General features: G+C 46.0%; 1 protein-coding gene across 2 annotated transcripts; it reads right to left on the bottom strand.

Moving 5' to 3' along the window:
• Positions 1 to 1338: 1338 nt before the first annotated feature.
• Positions 1339 to 19004, bottom strand: Bud13 (BUD13 homolog). 2 transcript variants are annotated; one of them, XM_051156358.1, is made up of 10 exons: positions 18822 to 19004; positions 16343 to 16433; positions 14695 to 14779; positions 11735 to 12508; positions 10417 to 10700; positions 8595 to 8697; positions 8152 to 8290; positions 7733 to 7917; positions 7415 to 7496; positions 1339 to 1600 (listed from the first exon to the last, which is right to left on the bottom strand). In XM_051156358.1, exons 1-10 carry the CDS (start codon positions 18962 to 18964, stop codon positions 1507 to 1509), a joined length of 1980 nt encoding a protein of 659 aa, XP_051012315.1. In that variant the 5' UTR covers positions 18965 to 19004; the 3' UTR covers positions 1339 to 1506. The 2 variants fall into 2 exon arrangements, with proteins under 2 accessions (XP_051012315.1, XP_051012314.1); XM_051156357.1 differs by having other exon boundaries at positions 10417 to 10633; positions 11731 to 12508; positions 18822 to 19003.
• Between the last annotated feature and the right edge of the window lie 1882 nt (positions 19005 to 20886).

Below are 20886 nucleotides of genomic sequence, written 5' to 3'. Positions count from 1 at the left end.
AGGGCTGCTGAGTATCCAGAGGGAGCTCTTTCTTTACACCAAGTCATCCAGGAAAGGACAGTGCATCTCTTTTCCTGGCCTTTCAGAAATGACATGGTTCTGACACATACTATTAGTGACAAGCCACCCTATTCACTCCAGAAAAGTACTACGCATAGGCTTGAGTACCAGAGAGTAGGGACCACATTTGATGCTAACAAAGGCAAGGATACTAGCAGAACTGTGTGACGTTCACTACATGCCAGGCAGTTTTAAACCCACGGTAACCCTGAGGTGGACACTCTTCTATTCCTCAGCATCAGCTGAGGCACAGAGAGATGTTAAGCAGCTCACAGGCCACGCTGCTAGCAAATGACCTGAGAACCAGCTTCCAGCAGCACATGCCAACACCCACGCGAGCCCACACAAGTATTCCCAGTGTTATTTCCTGGATGTGCTGGCCATCTGCATCCCTCATCGGACACCGGCTGAAGCTGAGTTCTCATTCTCCATGATAGCTGTTCTTGTCACACTAATAGCTGCAGAGCAGAAAACATTTTAATTTGCATTTAGCTAACTGGGAGTGAGGCGACACACTTACTATCTATCTAGACGTGATTTTATCAATTTTTCTATTTTCACAGTTGTCTTTTCCTTCCTGAGTTGTATAGTTCCATCAGGCAGGCAGTCCTTCATGTATGCAATCCCTCACTGTTATACACTGCTGGTGTCTTCCTGGCATCTGTAGGCATCCTTAACTCTGACATGACCCGCTCTGCTGCACAGAGAACCCTGCGTTATGCAGCAGGCAGAGCAATCAGTTTATGGTTTGCAATACTCACTGTCTTCACACTGGGGTACAGCCATCACTTACTGCTACCAGATTTCATTATTATTTATTGGGGTCACAAACCCAGAGCCTTCACAGGAGCCAGCTCTAGCTTGACTACACCCTTCTCGGGTCCTTCCCTGCTTTAGGACTGGTTGACACGGTATGAGAAAGGGATCCCACTTCATTTTTGTCCATACAATCTGATTTTCTGAGGCTGAGCAGCCACCTTTCACACATGTAACACTCACTACCTTAACACAGAATGTGTGCCAATATTCCTGAAGCCGGTGTAACACTAAATTCTGATTTTCACAGAAGAATGACTTTACTCACACAGCTTGTTAATGAAAACTACAATCACTCATTATCCCAAACCCCCAGAAGTTGACTATTAGCTGGAATTCTTTCCCAAGCAGAATACCCAGTTAGGAAATGGTTACAAAAAATAAATATGTGTTTATTTTTAATAAGAAAAAGGAAAGCACAGGCTAAGCACAAACCTTGGAATAAAGAAGTCACTGTGCCAAAGCCGGCCAGAGCCAGCAAGGCACAGCCAAGGTTAGGTGCCTAGTTCAAAGGTCAGACTAATAGCAAGTTGCTGGTCTGTGTCTGTTAGCAAGGCTCCATGAGAGCTGGATGACGTCGGCTGTCCTGTGCTCCCACCACCACCACAGCACCACACAGCCTCGGAGAAGTTACATGTCCTCAACACTCCACTTGTAGGCAAGCTCCTCCACGGCTTTCTTGCTGGCAAGCCTGGCAAAGCGCTTCTGTTCAAAGCCATTGGATCTGCAATCAAAAGAAAAGCTCTATTCAGCCAAAACTCTGAAAGTGGAACGGAGCTGGGCAGTGGTGGCACACACCTTTAGTCCCAGCACTAGGGAGGCAGAGGCAGGCAGATTTCTGAGTTCAAGGCCAGCCCGGTCTACAGAAAACTCCAGGACTGCCTGGGCTACACAGAGAAATCCTGTCTCAAAAAAACTAACCAAACAAAAAGAAAAAAGGAAAGTTATTTGTGTGAAAACATTTAAACTATATTTTACAGAATCAAAGCAACAAAGCACAAATTAACCTCTTCTCAAGTCCCTGTTCAGTCTCCGTAGCCAGCGGTTTCAAACCTTCATCATTCTCTACGAAGGCCTTGCACTACTGGGCCTGAAATCCCAGATACTCCAAGGCTGAAGCAGGAGGACCACAAACTCAAGGCCTGCATGGGCTCCAGAGTGAGTTCAAGGCCAGCCTGGACAATTTCAGGAAGCCTCAAAATAAATAGTACAATGAAGGCGAAGGATGTGATTAGTGATAGAGACAGCGCCCCTGCCTAACATGTGCCAGGCTGCCAGCTCAATGCACAGTACAAAAACATACACACAGACTCTGTAATGTAACCATCTGTTAAACGTTTACTGAGGTCTCACTGGATGTTAGGTGCTATGAAGAGTCAGGGCAGGAACATGAGTGACACAGCGCCTGTTCTGACAAGTGGCACAGAAGCATTTAAATGATGACTAAACAGCAAAAACCGGGCTGAAAAAATGGCTCAGATGTTAAGAGCATTTGCTGTTCTTGAAAAACCAAAGTTTAACCCCCAGTACTATTGGACAGCTCACAACTGTCTGTAACCCCAGTCCCAGGGGATCCAACACCTTCTTCTGGACTGTAGACACTGACACATAGGTCACATGTACACATGGCACAGAGACAGAGACACAGACACACAGGTCACATATACAGAGACAGAGAGAGAGAGACACACACACACTAAACTGGGGCTGAAGAGATGGCTCAGCAGTTGAGAACAGGTTCTTCCAGTAAGCCTGTATGTCAGCTCACAAGCCCCTGTAACTGTAATCCCAGGGAATCCAATGCTGCTTCCGCCCTAAGGGCGGTGCTCAGACATGCAGGCAAAACACCCATGAAGATAAAAACACAAACAAAGGTTAATTTTTTTTTTTTTAAAGTGGGGCTGTAGAGATGGCTCAGCGGTTAAGAGCACTGGCTGCTCTTCCAGGGGACCCAGGTTCATTTCCCAGCACTTATATGGCAGCTCACAACTGTCTGTAATTCCAGTTCCAAGGGATCTTACACCCTCACTCACATACAAGTGAGCGTAACACCAATGTACATAAAATAAAAATAAGTAACTCATTAGAAAAGGAAAAACTATGTTAGAAATTTGTGTGGACTATCAAAGAAACAGAATAAGCTCACAGGGGTGGGGAGTGGGGATGAATTTTGGGAGGGTAAAAAATTCAGGAAGGCTTGAGCAAGCAGCTTTGTGGAGTGGCTCCCAAGCTATGTGTGAAAGCAACACACACACAAGCACAGAAACAGAAACAAGAGCCTTGGTCTGTATGGGGCTCACTGATGTGGCCAGAGCATAAAGTGTGACAAATGGCGTTGTCATGAGTCAACACTGGAAGACAGGTAGAGGCCAGATCCCAGCGAGCTTAGGACATCATTTAAAAAAAACATCATCAAGGAAAGACAGACTGAAAACTCCTTTCAAAGAGACAACCCTAAGGCGGGCGCACCTTTAATCCCATCACTCGGGAGGCAGAGGCAGGTGGATCGCTGTGAGTTCGAGGCCAACTTGGTCTACAAAGTGAGTCCAGTACAGCCAAGGCTACACAGAGAAACCCTGTCTCAAAAAAAACCCAAAGCAAAACAAAACAACCAAAGAGCCAACCTTAGAGATGTGCAATAAGAAAGTTAGCACAGCCGCCTCAACAGCAGATGAAGGCCAAGTAGGGACAGCCACAGAAGCCATTGAGAGAAAACAAATCAGTAGGATTTGGTGACTGACAAGTCACAGCCAAAGAGGAGGGGGTCGTGTGCCTCACCAGCGAGTAACCTGAGAGAGCAGGTAAGTGAGGACAGCACCTCACAGCCGGGCATGCTCTGCACGTGTGAGGTTTGTGTGAACTGAAGCCGACTAGGGATCTGGAACCAGGTACAGACAGACAGTGGCTGAAGGCCTGACTGAGTAAGAGGCAACCAAAGGGGCAGGGAGTGAGAGCAGTGAGGGGCTATAGAAGACCTGAGAAACACTGAAGGTTAACAAAGAAAGGGTTGCTTACAAGGGGCCAAGCCAGAACAAAGAACCAGGAACAGGTCACTGTCGAAAACAGTTCAGGGTGAGGTTCAGGTCAACAGTGAGCAGACTACAAACCTCAAATTCCTTCCCCAACCCCAGTTTGTCCTCTCTCTGCATTGCTACCCCTTCCTATTTATTTTCCTTTGAGACAAACCATTTAGGCACATACAAAAGATGATGAATGAATAATTATTATCTTTTTGTTTTGTTTTGTTTTGAGATAGGGCTTCTCTGTATAGCTTTGGCTGTCTTGGACTCGCTTTGTAGACCAGGCTGGCCTCGAACTCACAGAGCTCTGTCTGCCTCTGCGTCCCTGAATGATGGGATTATAGGTGTGTGCCTGCACATCTCTCGAATTAATAATTATTTTTAAAAACTAGGTCAGAGTTCTAAGTTTGGGGTCCAAAAAAAGCTAAAGAAATGAGCAGTACAGCAAGGCCTCGGTGGCAATGTCCGCAGGCATGGTTAGAACAAGATCCAACTGATGCTATGCAGTAGGCGAGAGCTCAGGAAAACTGTCCTGCCAAAGATTCTGCAGTGTGACCAGCAAGCCCAGCAACTAGCTAGCCTCCAACAGCAGCCCCTCTGTCTCTCTCTACCTCAGGAAGAACTGTAGTCAGATTCTAGAAGCAGCCAGAGGGACAGAAGACAATGCTTTAGGCCAGCATAAGGTGGAAAGTGGATCCAACTTTCAAACAATTATAAAACCTGGACAAAAGAAGTAGTGATTGAAGGCATGGGTGAACGCTACAGCAGGAAAGACTCTGGTGGGAAATCCTGGGAGAGAGATTCTGCAAAGGGGCTAGCCCTGATTATCTACAGAAACTGTGGTCACTCACTACCGTGTTAGCTCAGGGAGTGCCCACTACAGGGGAGACAGAGGCTCCACAGACTAAAGCCAACAGAGAAATGCAACAGGATCCAAATCTCTACAAAGTATCTCTTAGAAATAAAAGATCTAAGGATAACCAACAGGAAGATAGCACATACTCAAAGGAAGAAAGGCAGCCAGTCATAATTTCACCACTCAGGAGGCTACGGCAAGAGGGCTTGAGTTCAAGATCTGCCGAGGCTACACAGCCAGTTCTAACCAGACTAGCCTACAGAGTGAACGCGGGCCCAAAAAGAAAGGGGAAGGAGGAAGAAGGGAGGGAGGAGGGAAGAACAGGTTATGAACAGAAACCAATCCTGAGGTGACTAGAATGCTGCAATCAGCAGACAGGACTTTAAAAAACCATTTCTAAATATTTTCCACAAGGAGAAAGCTGTCTCTAAATGGGTGAGCAGGTGAGAACTCTCAGTGGAGACACACAGCCATCAAGTAGGAATTCTGGATTCAACCCAGCTGAAACAAAATGCTGCTAACAACCGACAGCTGATAGCAACCAACAGACAACAACTAAGATACCAGGTCACCTAACCTAACAGATATTGATAAAGCACCATCATCTCAAATTGCTGAATGTGTATCAAGCACAACAGTCACAAGGTAGAGTAAAATAGGTGACAACATTCTGAACAAATACATCATATATTTCAGAGAACTTTCTCAATATACCACCCACGTAATTCCCTGATGGTGTATAACAAAAACATGTCAACATTTGGAAGGCCTAAAAAACTCAGCAAGCCTACATGTTAACAAACGGCCAGTGCATGAGTAAAAAATGCAAAGCACAAAACAAACAAACCCCAAAAAACAAAAACCCAAAAACCATGGCTTAGGGGTTAACAACACTGTCTGCTCTTCCAGAGGACCTGGGTTTGATTCCCAGCTCCCAACTGTAATTCCAGACTCAGCCCCCTTCTGGTTCCCAACCACACTTCTGCACAGACATACATGTAGGCAAAAACCCTACATAAAAATAACATTAAAGGGGAGGGGGAAAGACCATGAATTATGCAGTCATGTTGGCACATGGTTTTAATCCTAGAACTTGGCAGGTAGATCTTTCTCTAGAGTTCAAGGCCAGCTCTATCTAGAGAGCTCTAGGAAAGCCAGAACTACACAGAGAGACCCTGTCTCAAAGAAAACAAACAAACAAACAAAAACCCCACAAAGAGTATAAATTTTTTATTATTTATTTATTTTTGGTTTTTTGAGACAAGGTTTCTCTGTTACACAGAGCCCTGGCTGTCCTGGACTCTCTTTGTAGACCAGGCTGGCCTCGAACTCACAGACATCCACCTGCCTGTGCCTCTGGAGTGCTGGGATTCAAGGCGTGCGCCACCATGCCTGGCTAAGATTATAACTTTCAATGCAGAAGTATCAAAAGTTCTTTACATGGTTCAGATGCACATAACATCCTCCAAGGAACTAGCTTTTGTTCTGTGAACCACATCTCCCTTCTCTGCTAGTGACATGGCAGGCTGCATTTTCCTCCTGCACTTCAGCTAAACCCTTCCCAACAGACAAATTCAGAACCCAGCTGTCTATTATTAGGCTAGACATTAATGATATTTGCAAAAACTTAAATCAATTCTTTTTTGGCTTGAAAAATAATTATTTTTCATTAAAAAGAATAACTATATTAACATATAATAGCTTTATTATTCTATTTAGTGGATAAATGCTTTAAAATATCTCTTAATTTTTAATATAGTGACTATAAATACGTAATCCAAGTACACAAAAGCTTCTTGGGGTCCTTAATAGTTCCTTTTTAAATTGTGTTTGCTGGGCTGGAGAGATGGCTCTGAGATTAAGAGCTGGCTACTCTTCCAAAGGTCCTGAGTTCAACTCAAATGAGTGTGTGAGAAAAAATAAGCGTGTGGAGATCAGAGAACAATTTTCAATAGACAGTTTTCTCCTACCATGTGGATACCGAGACTTGAACTCACATCCTTAGGCTTGGCAGCAAGCACCTTTACACACAGAGCCATCTCACTAGCACAGAGTATAAAGGGGTCCTGAGATTTAAAACCTTGAGAATCATCATACTAGACGCTAATGCTCCGTGTCAGCCCGAGGAGACGGGACCTGCGGCTGACGTCAGGAAGCCTGAGTACACTAGGAAGTAACCAGGTGAGGTGGTGGCAGGGCTGAGGCACAAGCTGCCACTTCCACCTAGGCTAATGGAGAGACTTAATGCTCAAGCAGACATGTTAAAGAAACAACATAGAGAAGGCTCCAGACTACAGCCCTCAGCCATCTTCTAATCCTCAGAAAATGCAGCACATGACCAGTGTCTGAAACAACGTGTGTCCAGTCAGGGCCACTTGGGGGAACAGGAGAAATACCGCAAACCTTAGAAACTCGGAGCTCAGGAACTGGAGCACAAAAAGTGTACTACGCCTTATGAGTGCTGGAGAGAGAGAACAGTGCAGCAGGATCTCAGACAGTGGACAAGCGCTGTGGGTGCCATGCCTGGATTCCCAGTACTCAGGAGGCAGTGCAAGAGTTGGAGGTCAGCATGTTTATGGAGTGAGACCCTGTCTCAAAAACAAACAAACAAACAAACAACAGCAACAAAACCCAGAAAGCAAAAACACGGAACTAGACCTACCTGTCCACTCCATCCCAGCGATATCCAGGCCAGATATTGAATCTATTGGGAGGAGGAGCAGGACCATTGTAGCGAGGCCTCACTAAAGACAGGAATGAGAAAAAGGAAATTAGCTACTGACACTATTTAATTCAGAGCTGGATGGCAATGGGAGATAATTCTTCAGAAAGTCTTCATAAAAGTTTGTATGTTTTGACCCAATTTTCCAAACACAAAGGCGTTAGCTAAGGCTGTGTGAGCAGCCTTCTGTGTGAAGCTCTGCAGAGCTCTCTGACGACTCTCCTCATCACCTCCACCTCGGGTGACTCCTAGCCTCACCTTTCTTATTCTTGTTCTCCTTGGCTTTGTTCTTCTTAATGAAGTCGGCCATCGGGTCCCCCTCCCGTTCTTGCTCTCTCAGCATCCGGTCCAGATCTTCATCATCGATATAGCGGGCCAGAGGCTTCTGCATCTCCTTCATGGCGTCCTCCACATTCTGTTGCTGCTGCCGGCTCTGGGCAAGCCTGGGCAAATCAGAACATCCTGGCTGAGAATTCCCTCCTACACTAAGAGACAATGATGCTGCCCTGGAGAACTTCCTCTTTGTAGCAGCTGAGGATAAGTAATCAGTTAACAGCCCCGGAACCCCAATAGGTGGCCTGAACCCACCATCTCTCAGGAGACTCTGCACTGAGGATCAGCAAGGGAATGGCTGGCTCTGGTCCAGCAGCCTGGCTTTGTGCTCAGGGTGCCCTTACCCTTTCCCCCACTGGGCATATCGCTCATCTCTCTCCGAGTCCTTCTCTGCTTTTCTCCTCTGTTCCAAGCGCTCCAGCTTCAAATTCCTCTTCCGACCAGACTTGTTTCGAAACACAGTTTCAGCAAATTCAAACTGAGCTTTGAGAGAAAATCAAATTTTAACAATAAATACCACGCATCACAATCAAAAATAACATTCTAGCCTTCAAAGCCAACTGCTTGAGATCTTCTGCTGGTAAGCAATCTGCACACAGACCACAGGGGCTCCTACCAGCATACGCACATCAGAAAGGAAAGAACTGCTTAGATTACTGAGGTTAAAGTGCTGCACAGAAGCTCAGCAGACATGGAAGCAAACAAATTTCAGCTAGCAAATACAACAAGCCACACTTAAACACAGAGGGGAGACGGCTCCAGTGGCCCTGCAAGCTCAGGCTGGTACCTCCAAGGGCTGCCATGTCTTGGTCCTGCTGCTTGAGCTCCTGGTGCTCCTGCTGAACATCAGTGACCAGCCCAGTCTTTGCTCCGGAATACATGTGTGCAGTCTGTGTAAGAGAAGAGGAAAACATGTGTGCGGTCTGTGTAAGACAAGATGGAATACACGTGTGCAGTCTGTGTAAGAGAAGAAGAAAACGTGTGCGGTCTGTGTAAGACAAGAGGAATACACGTGTGCAGTCTGTGTTAGAGAAGAGGAATACACGTGTGCAGTCTGTGTAAGAGAAGAGGAATACACGTGTGCAGTCTGTGCTAGAGAAGAGGAATACACGTGTGCAGTCTGTGTTAGAGAAGAAGAATACACGTGTGCAGTCTGTGTAAGAGAAAAAGAATACACGTGTGCAGTCTGTGCTAGAGAAGAGGAATACACGTGTGCAGTCTGTGTAAGAGAAGAGGAATACACGTGTGCAGTCTGTGCTAGAGAAGAGGAATACACGTGTGTAGTCTGTGCTAGAGAAGAGGAATACACATGTGCAGTCTGTGCTAGAGAAGAGGAATACACGTGTGCAGTCTGTGTAAGAGAAGAGGAATACACGTGTGCAGTCTGTGTAAGAGAAGAAGAATACACGTGTGCAGTCTGTGTAAGAGAAGAAGAATACACGTGTGCAGTCTGTGTAAGAGAAGAGGAATACACGTGTGTGGTCTGTGCAAGAGAAGAGGCAACAGCAACACCAGGAAACCAGGAGGCAGGCAGCCAGCTGCACCCGTGCCTGACAGTCAGCAGTAACCAAACCAAAACCTCTAGTTTTATATTCTCATTACTGACCACAAGGCTCACCATGGAGTGTGCGTGGGGTGACATCTCATCTCATCGAACACTTTATAGTATCAAAGTTTAAGGTAAACAGAAACACAAACACGGGGCACATAGAAGAAGAGACTAAGAACTTGCATGATTTCTTTCTCTTTAAAGAAAAGTGGAGTTTCTTACAGTGTAGGCTGGCCTTGAACCCACTTATGCACATTTTACAAAGAAAAGAGGTTTAGAGGAATCAAGTTTCTTTTATGTATTTTTTTTTTCCAAGATAGGGTTTCTCTGTGTAGCCTTGGCTGTCTGGACTCACTTTGTAGACCAGGCTAGCCTTGAACTCACAGCGATCCGCCAGCCTCTGCCTCCAGGGTGCTGGGATTAAAGGCATGCGCCACCACGCTCAGCAAGAAATCAAGTTTCTTTTGCAGTCTCACAGATACTAAATAGCAGAAGTAGGATTTAAAGTTATGGTTGGTTTTACAGGGTTCTGCACTCCCAACTGCACGTTGCAAGTTGTAAGCCTCAATTTATTACTAAAAAACAGGAAGTGCCCATCTGTATATCAACAGGCAGAAGGAGCCAGGCAGGCAAGTCAGAAGTTCAAGGCCAGCCTTGGAGTATATGTAATGCAACAAAGAAAAGACAGGGAGGCTTTCTGGAGATAATGAGATGAGACTGGTGACATTACTAGGCTGTGAAAGGCAGGAGTCTCCTGAGAAATCTGGTACAAGCAGGGCACTCCTGATCCAAAACTAGAAACCCACAGCACTCCAAAACCCATTTTGAGCTCCATTTTGGTTTGTGCACAACCTTCAACCCTTCAACACTCTAGGTCCCTAAGCCTCTGCTCAAGTCCAGCTCAGATGATATAGCCAGTGTCGCCTTCAGCGAAAGTTCCAGAAGTATTTCTACCTCAGACGTACTGTGCTGCATCCTCGCTCTCTGGCTGGAGCCTCTGTGGTGTCTGTAAAGGCAGAAGGGAGGAGTCACTCTGATAAAGGCAACTCTGGGACCCTACCTTCCTCCTGGGAGCGGGACTTCTTCGAGGTGGAGAGAGATCAGAATCGGAAGCTTTGGTCCTCTGTCGTCTCCGGGGTGGAGAGAGGTCCGAGTCAGAGCTCTGGCGGCTCGTTCTATTCCGTGGTGGTGACAGATCTGAGTCAGAACCCCGATGCCCTGAATTTTGTTTTTGCCGTGGAGGAGAAAGGTCTGAATTAGAGGCTTTTTGGTAGACACTTATGTAGAAAAGAACAGTCAGAGTATAACTGTGATGTGTCCTAGGTAAAGAGCTTATGTGAGAACCTAGGGATTCAGGAATGAAATGATGACGGGGCCATTCAACAGTAAAGAGCCTACCAAGTACGTCAGCTCCTGGTTTTGGTCTCCAGCACGGGGAAGAGAAGGGGAGGATAAATTAGCCCCCTTGGAAGAACGTCTGAAAGAACTTACCAAGCTGAGGTAGAATGTCTACTTAGCCATCCTATGAAAAATCATGACTAACCAAAGCACAGGCACAGATGACATGGAGGAGAACAAAGGTAGGAGCTCTGTTTCCTGGCCACCAGTGTCTGGTGACTTTAAACAAACGACGTGAAAAGCTTTTCTGCATCAGCCTGTTCTAGATGACAGTGTCACTGTTCACCTCCTGAAAGGCAGCCATACAGGGAGTACCAGATGGAAGCAACAGCCACACATACTGACCTAGTAAATAACTGCTCAGCGGTCTAGGATCCTATCAGTTAAATCCCTGGAAGACCAAGATAAGAAACAATCCACAGCTGTGCCAACACTACACGTATAGGATGATTGTCAAATAGCCTAAGAGCAAACCTACAGAAAACTGTAAAGTGGAGCGAGCAAGCAAGATTACACACACAGCAGGAATGCTCTGCACAACCAGGCTCAACTATACCCAACATGCATGTCAAAACCTACCCCAAAACACTGGCTACAACACTAACAATGATGGTGTCTGAAAGACACTATTTTGTGATACTTTCCTGTGTCTATACATTTGTATGTACGTATATGTGAATTTATTATTACTGTATGTGTACATGTGTGTATGTAAGTGCAGGCACACACATGTGGAGGTCAGAAGCTGGTTTTCTCCTTTCACTGCACTATACAGAAAATGCTTTACCCACTGAGTCACCTCGCCTGCCCCATCTGTACCTTTCTATGAGTAGGAAAAATAAGCAAAAAGATGTAAAACTTTGCTCTCTTGCCCTTTTATCTTTCACCTCTAGCCTAGCCTCTCATTTCTCAAAACTTTCTCAAAGAAACCTTCATATTCACAGGGATGAAGTCCCTCTTATGCACAGCCTTATGCTCACCTTTAGAATCAAGCTGCTTCTTAGCTCCAGTATGGGCTTTTGCTTGCCGTTTCCGTGGAGGAGAAAGATCAGAGTCATGCTCGTACTTGCTGCTCATGGAGAGCGATGGGTGAGAAGGTCCCAGGCCCCTCTGGGATACAGTCTTGCTAGAGGGTCTTTCTGCAGCTTTACTACTTTGGGCTCTAGGCAGTTCCAAATCAGGGGAGCCATGACGAGCCCTCCTCAGATGCTGTGCATCTGAAGTCTCAAGAGTTCTCCTATGCTGTGTTGCGTCAGGAGAGTGGTTATGGGCCCTTCTTGGGGAAGAGGTACCTGAGGAGCCGTGATGGCCTCTCCTAGAAGATGCACATGAAGAATTATGATGAGACTTCCTGTGGGGAGAAGCATCTGAGTCATGTCGGACCCTCCTGGGAGGAGATGCATCTGGGGTGTCATGGCGGGCCCTCCTGGGAGGAGATGGATCTGGGGTGTCATGGCGGGCTCTCTTGGGAGGAGATGGATCTGGGGTATCATGGCGGGCCCTCCTGGGAGGAGACGGATCTGGGGTGTCATGGCAGGCCCTCCTTGGAGGAGATGGATCTGGGGTATCATGGCGGGCCCTCCTGGGAGGAGACGGATCTGGGGTGTCATGACGGGCCCTCCTGGGAGGAGACGGATCTGGGGTGTCATGGCAGGCCCTCCTTGGAGGAGATGGATCTGGGGTATCATGGCGGGCCCTCCTGGGAGGAGATGGATCTTGGTCATCATGATGAAAATGTCCATCTTCACTGTGGCCTAAATACAAAAGCAGTCAGATCCCCACAATGTGCTCTGTCCACATCTCACCCAATTTAGACATTCTTTAGAAGCACATAGCTGTGAACTATGTGAAAAGCCCATTAGGTCTACCTGGATCTTGTGCTTAGGGGCAGCAAACTAGCACTCACAGACACCCTAAAAACAACCCCTCTCATTTGCTTCCCAAGGCTCCAGTGTCAAAGCATTTTAAACACATTTTTCATAATACATCCCACAGTAAGCACAGCAGGTGGCCTTGTTTAACAGACATGAAAACAAAGGTTCTAGGGAGCAAGGTGATCTCTCCCTAATGTCACACTACTAAGAAGAGGAGACATGCCTCACTCCCAATCCAATCCCTTCTCCAGTGACTCGCCAATTTGTAGAACAGGCCCACTGGTCCCTGTTGCTGTGCAGCCTAGAACATTTACAGGTTTACTCACTCTTCCATACATATCCAAATGAAACATATTAAATATTTAATTCATGTCACTACACTCCTTTAAGGGGAAAATCAACAGGAAAAAAGGGAAAAAAAGAAAAAATTAAGCATTAGCTGTTATCTACTCTGCAGCGATGCTCTATACAAATTATTCAATTCTCACAAGTCTGAGATGTAAATATCATTAATTCCACTTTATAGATGAAGTCATTGCCTCAAAGATAAAGTAATTCACCAAAGCCATACTGCTAATATGTGGTGAAGTAAATCTCTAAAGCTAAACTCGTGTGACCCAAGGTCCGTGGGTGATCTGTAAAAACATGCCACTGAGGGGAGCATGCTGTTTAAAAGGCAGAGCAGATGAAATGTCTGGCAACTGGGGCACTTCTAGATTCCAGTTCCTCCTCTCTGTTTCTTACTACAGAGCTCCATAGCCCAGATAAAATGAAAGCTGGGCAGGATCTGATAAGTTCATATTAAACAGCTAACTCACACCTTGTCAACTCCTTCACTTTGGGGAACAGCCTATCTGACTAGGCTGACACCAGGGATGAACAGTGACTCTAACACATAAGGCCAATAAATCCCATGTATAAAAAGAGAGAAACAGAGCTGGGCGTGGTGGCACATGCCTTTAATCCCAGCATTTGGGAGTCAGGCGGGATCTCTGTGAGTTCAAGGCCAGCCTGGTCTACAAAGGGAGTCTAGGACTGCCAAGGTTACACAGAGAAACCCTGTCTCGAAAAACCAAAAACAAACAAACAAACAAAAAACAAAAAAAAAAAAGGAGGAATGGTACAAGTCAGGGTGGATACTTCTAGTAACAAACTGAAACAGGGAGTAAGAATGAGGCACAAGAAAATGGCTGTGTGTGTGAACGTACATTTGAGAGACTTCTTGGACCTGCAGACAGGGAAGCAGAAGACTCTAGATAAATGATATTGCACACAAGAGGGCACCTGTGCATGCACACACATACCCACCTCTCTGTCACACAGGTAATGCAAAAGACAGGAAAACAACCATAGAATAAGGCGCAGGATAATGAGACAGACAAAAGATTTCCTGATAAAGTAATTGTGAGAATACAGTTTTCATTCATGAAGCTAAGTGACAAAGTGGTGTAGCACAATTAACTGAGGAGATGACCACTGGTCTATGGTGCACTGACATTTCTGTGTGGTGCATTGTGTCCCATCTGAGCTGCAGGGTAGTTAGCCTAATGGTACAGAGGGTAACACAACAGACAGACAATTTGCCCTGAGGAGCAAATTCTTTTGTCACCTCTGTATGAGAAATGCGCCAGCACCAGGAATAGATAGGTTTCAAGAACTAAGACCCAAGCACAGTGGCCTAGACTGTATAGGAAGACCTTGTCTCAAAACAAAAACAAAAACAAAAACAAAAGAAAAGAAAAAAAGAAGTGGGAGGGGGTGAGAAAGAGAGGAGAGAGCCTTGTTTATGAAAAAAGCCAGGAGAACAGAATAATATAGTCACAAAACAAAGACAAAGCTCTGGGCCCTGACCCATGAGACTGGCTTCATTGTAGAGGAGTGGGAAGGTGGGTCTCTAATGTTCCCACAAGTCAGCCGCTGACTTCCCATCTGTTCTTCTGAAGTCCTGACATCTTTTCCCCACCACGGACACCATGAAACAAACCAGGCATTCCTCTAAGGCAAGGAAGCAGGAGGGACCTACCCTTTAAACAAGGAGTGCAGTTTCCTGTGCTGCTGACACTCACCTCCCAGAAGCTTCCATTTGGCACTAGAGCGGAAGGCCTCCATCTGCTTCACCTCCTCTGGACGCTCATCCACAAACTCGGCCACCTGCAGGAGTAGGGACACTACATGAGCGGAAGACACAGACGCCTGCCTATGAGGCTGTAAGGAGACATGAAGTCATTCTTACCACGTACACATCTACATCTCACTGTCACTGTGATGACTTAGTTGTAGACCTTTCTCTGACTAGTCAATGTCTCGCCAAAGATAAATTCTTTTACAAACCTTTTGGTAATCGTGCTGGCACACAACTGCCACTTGTAAGCAAAAAGCTCAATTTCTTTTCCATTCTCATTACTTCACGCACAATGAGAACACTGCCTTCAAACTTGCTTATCACTAATCAAAGATTTTGGCCCTTCTGAACCTTTCCTGTGACTAGTCATAATGGGAGGTCTTGAGTCCAGTGGAAGGGAACTACAATGTTTAGGGACCATATCTAAAGTTCCTAGCCAACCTAAATCTCTCATAGAATCCTCCCTGAGAGAACTTAACAGACAGAGAAGTCAGTCCACTGGGGTTTTGTTTCCTTTTGTTTTTGTTTTCCAAGACAGGGTTTCTCTGTGTAGCTGTCCTGGAACTCACTCTGTAGACCAGGCTGGCCTCGAACTCACATAGCTCCTCTGCCTCCCTAGTGCTGGGATTAAAAGCGTGTGCCACCAACAGCCTGCAGCCCACTGGCCCCATATCTACCCTCTTGGAACTTCTTTTCCTCCATCCTAACTCTGACCTCTGACCCCTTTCCACATAAAAGGACTTCATAGTGACTGGCGTAATAAATTGTAGTTACAGAAAACAGCTGTGCAAAACACTATTTCACAATTACCTTATTCAACCCTCACCATAATCCTTCAAAGAAAGACCCAAGGCCACCAAACTGCACCTCAGATACGTTAAATGATGTTCAGCATCACAGCCTAGCAAATTGTTAAAGTGGAACTCCAGTCCAGGCCATACTCCTCTCCACTACTTCGGCTCCCTAAGTCCCTCCATCATTTCTCAGATAATCTTCTGCTCCCTCTCTCCCTCTCCCTCTCCCCCTCTCTCCCCTCCCCCTCCCTCTCTGGGCACTGAAAATATGGCTTAAATGTAGGAAGAACTGAGATCTGATCATCACTTCTGTCACTCAGCCTTGGTGTGGCCTTTGGCAAAGCACCTCAAGTCTCAACGGCCTTAGTCTAAACGCAGGACTGAAAGGACTGCTCTGACAACTGAATGGGATCCTAGCAGTGCTTGGTACATGCCTGGTGCTCAAAAACTGCATCTACCAGTCATTCATACATGCAGAGAACTGTTTGTTTCTCCTCAGTGATCACGTGACTGCCACTGTTCATCATGAGAATCTCATACCGAACAATATCATTCTGAGCCCGGAAGGTCAAAGTTCAAAACCATTTCTGCTGAAAATGTATCCTGTTCACATCACTGCACAGTCAAAACATTAAGTTGGGACCATTTGTATAAATAAGCTCCATGGAAGGAAACAGTGAGAAACAGCTCTCCCCTTGCTCAGCCTTTCCCCTTACAGCTCTATCCCACACTGGAAGTCAAGGCTCAGAAGCCTGGATCATTTCACAGTCCTGACAAGACTCTCCAGAAGATACATACCACAGGCAAATCTCCATCTTCTTCCTCTTCCTTTTCCGGCTTAGCAGTAGAGATAGCCGCCCAGCCCACATCATCATCAACAATCCGCATCCTAGATGGGAGCAACAAAAGGCTCAAAAAGGAACTCATTCTGCGACACTGTACACTCACCTGTTGTTCTTTTACATTTAGAGTGTGTGTGTGTGTGTGTGTGTGTGTGTGTGTGTGTGTGTGATGGTGGATATATGTGCCACAGCATGCATATGGAGGTCAGAGGACAACTTGCAGGAGTCAGTTCTCTCCTTCCACCATGTGGGCCAGGCATTGAACTCAGGTGATCAAGCTTTTGCCAAGAGCAGAGCCATCTCAGCTCAAAGGTAAGGCTCAGTCTTTATCTATGGGACTGCTACTGTCAACTGACCCGTCACTGTGCATCTCTTGGCACTATCGGTGTTCACAAATGCAGCCCCTCCCCTCTGCCAGGCCTACTCTGCTCACTGTTAACAAGGAATCTCATTTTCTTTGTGCCCTGGCATTGAATGACCCCTTGAACCTATCTTTCTTGCTCACTGTCTCCTACCCCAGACTAGAAATCCCTCTACACTCTTAGAATGCTTTCATTTGTGTTTACAGGCCCATATCCCATTAAATTCTAAGGTCCAACAGCCAAGGGCTAAGACATTCTTTTATTTATTGCCCCCCCCCCTTTTTTTCTTTCTCCCAGATAGGCTCACTATGGCTAATTTCAAGCTTTCTATCCTCCTGCCCCACGCATCCCCTGGGCTGAGGTTATAAACATCTACCACCACCTCCTACTGACTACGGCATTTTTTTTGATCATCAAGGCCTCTTCAACACAACTCTCATAGGAGATGTCAGCCCTCATACCCATGGAGTCTGCAACTGCAAACTCAACCACTCACAGATTAAAAATATTTGGGAAAAAAAATCATGAATGTATGAAACAGAGACAGACTTTCTCTGGTTATAACTCCCTAAATAATGTAGCTGCTGGCATACCATCTAGGTTGCAGTGGGCTTTCTAAGTAATCTAGAGAGGACTTAAATCCTCTCAAGATGATGTAAAGAGGACATGAATAGTTTATACGCAAATACAGTATCATTTTGTGCAGTAACTTAAGTACCTGCGGACTCCAGGAACCAGTCTGCCAATTGCTAAAAGCTGATGATCTCTAATAACCGTGTGTCACACAGATGAACTGTGCTGCAAAGAGGTGTTTGAAAAGCCAGGAACACACGCACCCTTTTCAGACAAGGAGTGGTGTTCAGGATACTTTGTTTTAAACTAGGACAAGAGTCTCAGAGAGATGAATTCTCTTGTCCTAAACCAACCAGCCTACAAAGTGGCAGAGCTAGGACCCAAATTCTAATCAGTATTGTTCCAAAGCTTAAACTGTTTTCCCTGCATGCCACTGTCCCTTCTTACAAGGACACCTTAACTGAATTCAGGCTCACCTCAACTGGTGACTGGTAACAAGGACTGCATTTATAAATGATGTCATGCTCAAGTTCCAAATGAAGATAAATTTGAGAAAAGGGAGAACTATTTTACCTAGTTCAATGGGCCACAAATTTTTCTCAATTGAGATCTGGGAATACTGTTCTATCATCATGCTGGCCCCATAGAGGGGGTGAGGCACACCCTGTATCCTATCTAGAACTCTCTTTAAGCCGCTAAGCTCCTAGCAAGTAGCAGACCCAAGGCAGGGTGTAAGAATGGAATTAGCTTCCAGAGTTTTAACCTTGTATTCAAAATAGTACCTTCAGTAAGCTGCTAAACTTAGGGCTCCTTCCTGCTCTAAAGTCTACAAATATAGAAATTTCTGTTGTTCTGTGGGTTGATGTTAGGTCTTCTGTTCCAACCTTTCCAGATTTCCAGCGACCAAGTCATTAAAGGATATTGCATGCGAAATCTGTCTCAGCACATCTCTGTTTTGAACCTAGAAGTATATTATTTAAAATAATTGTCTACTTCATTATAATGTTCTGAAAGTTATATATATATATTCAAAGTATTTAGAAAGAGGCCAGGCACATGATGTGAACTGAACCCATGTTGGTTGTTTCTGTTAAGAGGAGGTAAGGGTAACAGGACATGGGTCTTTGATTCCAGATCAATTCTTAGTACTTTGGAGCCCCAAGAGAGATATTTTTGGATCCTAAAATTAAAAAAATAAAAATAAAAATGCAAGTATTGAGGTTTTGAATTAGCTGTTAAGTCTCAGGGATGGGCTTTCAATCTGTACAAGAGACCACGCAAGGCTACAATCGCGGGGGGCGGGGGGCGGGAGGCGGGGGGCGAGGATGAGTTAAGTTCTACCTGGCCTTAACATAGCGAAAGCGCTGCTCAGAGGATCAGGTCCGAGCCGCCGGCGCCCGGGCAGTGGAGCCCGGCTTGGGACTCGGTGCGGGCGGGAAGGAAGAAGAGCTGCGGCCGAAGGCGCAATCCGGCAACGCGACGCCCAACCCGTCCACTCACCCCTTGCTGCCAGCACCACCTGGCTTCGGCCGTTTTTTGCGCCGCTTGCGACCGGACTCTGGACCTCCTTCCACGCCGGCATCTGCCCCAGACAAGTAACGCTTCAGGTACTCAGCCTTGGAGAGCGGCGCAGCTGCCGCCATGGCAGCGGTGAGGGCGGGACTACAGCTCCGTGCAGCGGACAAAATTCTTCAACGCGAAACGGATGGGGGTGGAGCCAAGAGCGGAAGTCTTAGGAGTGAGAAATAACGGAACTGCCGGGCTGATAGGTGTGATGGCTCGCTCAAAAACAAAAAACAGGGAAAACCTTGGCAGGTTCAGGAGAGCGAGCTTCCCTGCGTCTCAGGCCTATTCTACTTTCCGGTGACAACGCATCCATCACTGTCTCAGCCGCGAGGCCAGAGGCCAATTAGACAAGATCTTGCCCTGGCGACTTCAGCACCAGGGTAAGGAAAAAACACCTGTATGAATATGGGACCCACCATAGCTGTACCACTAAGAGCAAATTCTTCAGCAGCATTTTAATAATGATTGCTGTGCTAAATGCTTAAGAGTATCCAGTTTATTAGCTTATTTCAGTTATTTTTATTGGTATCAAAAACCTTTTGTAGCTGGACTTGGTGGCACAGGCCTTCAATCCCAGCACTTGGGAGGCAGAAGCAGGCCGATCACTGTGAGTTCGAGCCAGCATGGTCTACAAAGGGTCCACGACAGCCAAGGCTACACAGAGAAACCTGCTTCAAAGGAGGGGAAAACAACAACAACAACAACAACAACAACAACAACAACAAAAAGCTTTTATGGACAATCTGCTGGACCAAGCTTCAGGTACCATTTAGACGAGCCATCACCAATATTGTGACTATGAAAACTTGACAGGTTTCATCAAACCTATATTGACATTGACCCTCTCAAGTTTGGCATTGTCTCTTAAGAGGATGGTATAAAAAATTTTGGCATTGTCTCTCAAGAAAACGATATAAAACTTTCCCGATGAAAATGACAAGGATTCATTGTCAGTGCGGCAGTGAAAAGAAAGCTGCAAAGTTTGTAGTGTTTCTTCTATGGAGAGTTAAAAGTTTTGTGAATCCTCACAATTCTGGGTTTTTTTGTTTGTTTGTTTGTTTGTTTGTTTTGTTTTGTCTTTTGTTTTCTTCTTCTTTCATCCAGCACTGGGGATTGAACCCAGGGCCTTGCACATGGTAGGCGAGTACTATAGCAGTTCCAGCCCCACCCCTTTTTGAAGTTTGAAGCCTTGACTGAGTTGCTCAGACTGCCTCTGAATTTGTTACCCTTCTGCCTCAGCCTCCCAAGTAGCTGTAGTACATATATACCATGACCTAGCCTTTTTTGGGGGGGCGGGGGTGGGGGGAGGGGTTCCAAGACAGGGTTTCTCTGTGTAACAGCCGTAGCTGCTCTGAAACTCACTTTATAGACCAGGCTGGCCTTGAACTCACAGAGATCCACCTGCCTCTCCTGGGAGTAAAGGTGTGCACCACCACACCCAGCTATTAACCTTCTTTATAGATGGTAAAAGGTTGGAGAAATAACCCTGCTATCTACATACTGCCAGATTCTGAGCTGTCTCAAAAAACAAAACAAAACTCAGAGATCCATCTGTCTCTACTGGGATCAAAGGTATGCACCGCCCCACTTCCCCAACTAGACTTTAAGCTGCATGAGCCACAGATTGCACACAGGTGCACCCGACGCAAGAGCAGACAAGCATGGCCTGCTGGAGTGAATGAGATGCTGCCTCTGACAGCCAGCAACAGTAGCCACCTGAAGGAAGATTTGTTTGGGAAACTATTTGGTTTTTCGAGACAGGGTTTCTCTGTGTAGCTTTGGCTGTCCTGGACTTGCTTTGTAGACCAGGCTGGCCTCAAACTCACAGCGATCCACCTGCCTCTGTCTCCCAAGTGCTGGGATTAAAGGCGCATGCCACCACACCCTGCAAGGAAACAATTTTGTTGTTGTTTTGAGACAAGGTTTCTCTGCATAACCTTGGCTATCCTGAACTCACTTTTGTAGACCAGGCTGGCCTCGAACTCACAGCGATTCGCCT

Source organism: Acomys russatus, chromosome 14, assembly GCF_903995435.1.
Source record: "Acomys russatus chromosome 14, mAcoRus1.1, whole genome shotgun sequence".
Taxonomy (NCBI): Eukaryota; Metazoa; Chordata; class Mammalia; order Rodentia; family Muridae; genus Acomys; species Acomys russatus.
This window is presented reverse-complemented; position numbering and strand designations above follow the sequence as displayed.

What these genes read in the sequence shown, in the direction of transcription:
- Bud13 (XM_051156358.1), bottom strand. Translation starts at nt 18,964, where the DNA reads ATGGCGGCAGCTGCGCCGCTCTCCAAGGCTGAGTACCTGAAGCGTTAC. An exon ending in GTCCCGCTCCCAGGAGGAAG is followed by an intron (nt 8,698 to 10,416) that starts GTAGGGTCCCAG and finishes TCTCTTACACAG; the next exon opens with ACTGCACACATGTATTCCGG. An exon ending in GGAGAACAAGAATAAGAAAG is followed by an intron (nt 7,497 to 7,732) that starts GTGAGGCTAGGA and finishes TCCTGTCTTTAG; the next exon opens with TGAGGCCTCGCTACAATGGT.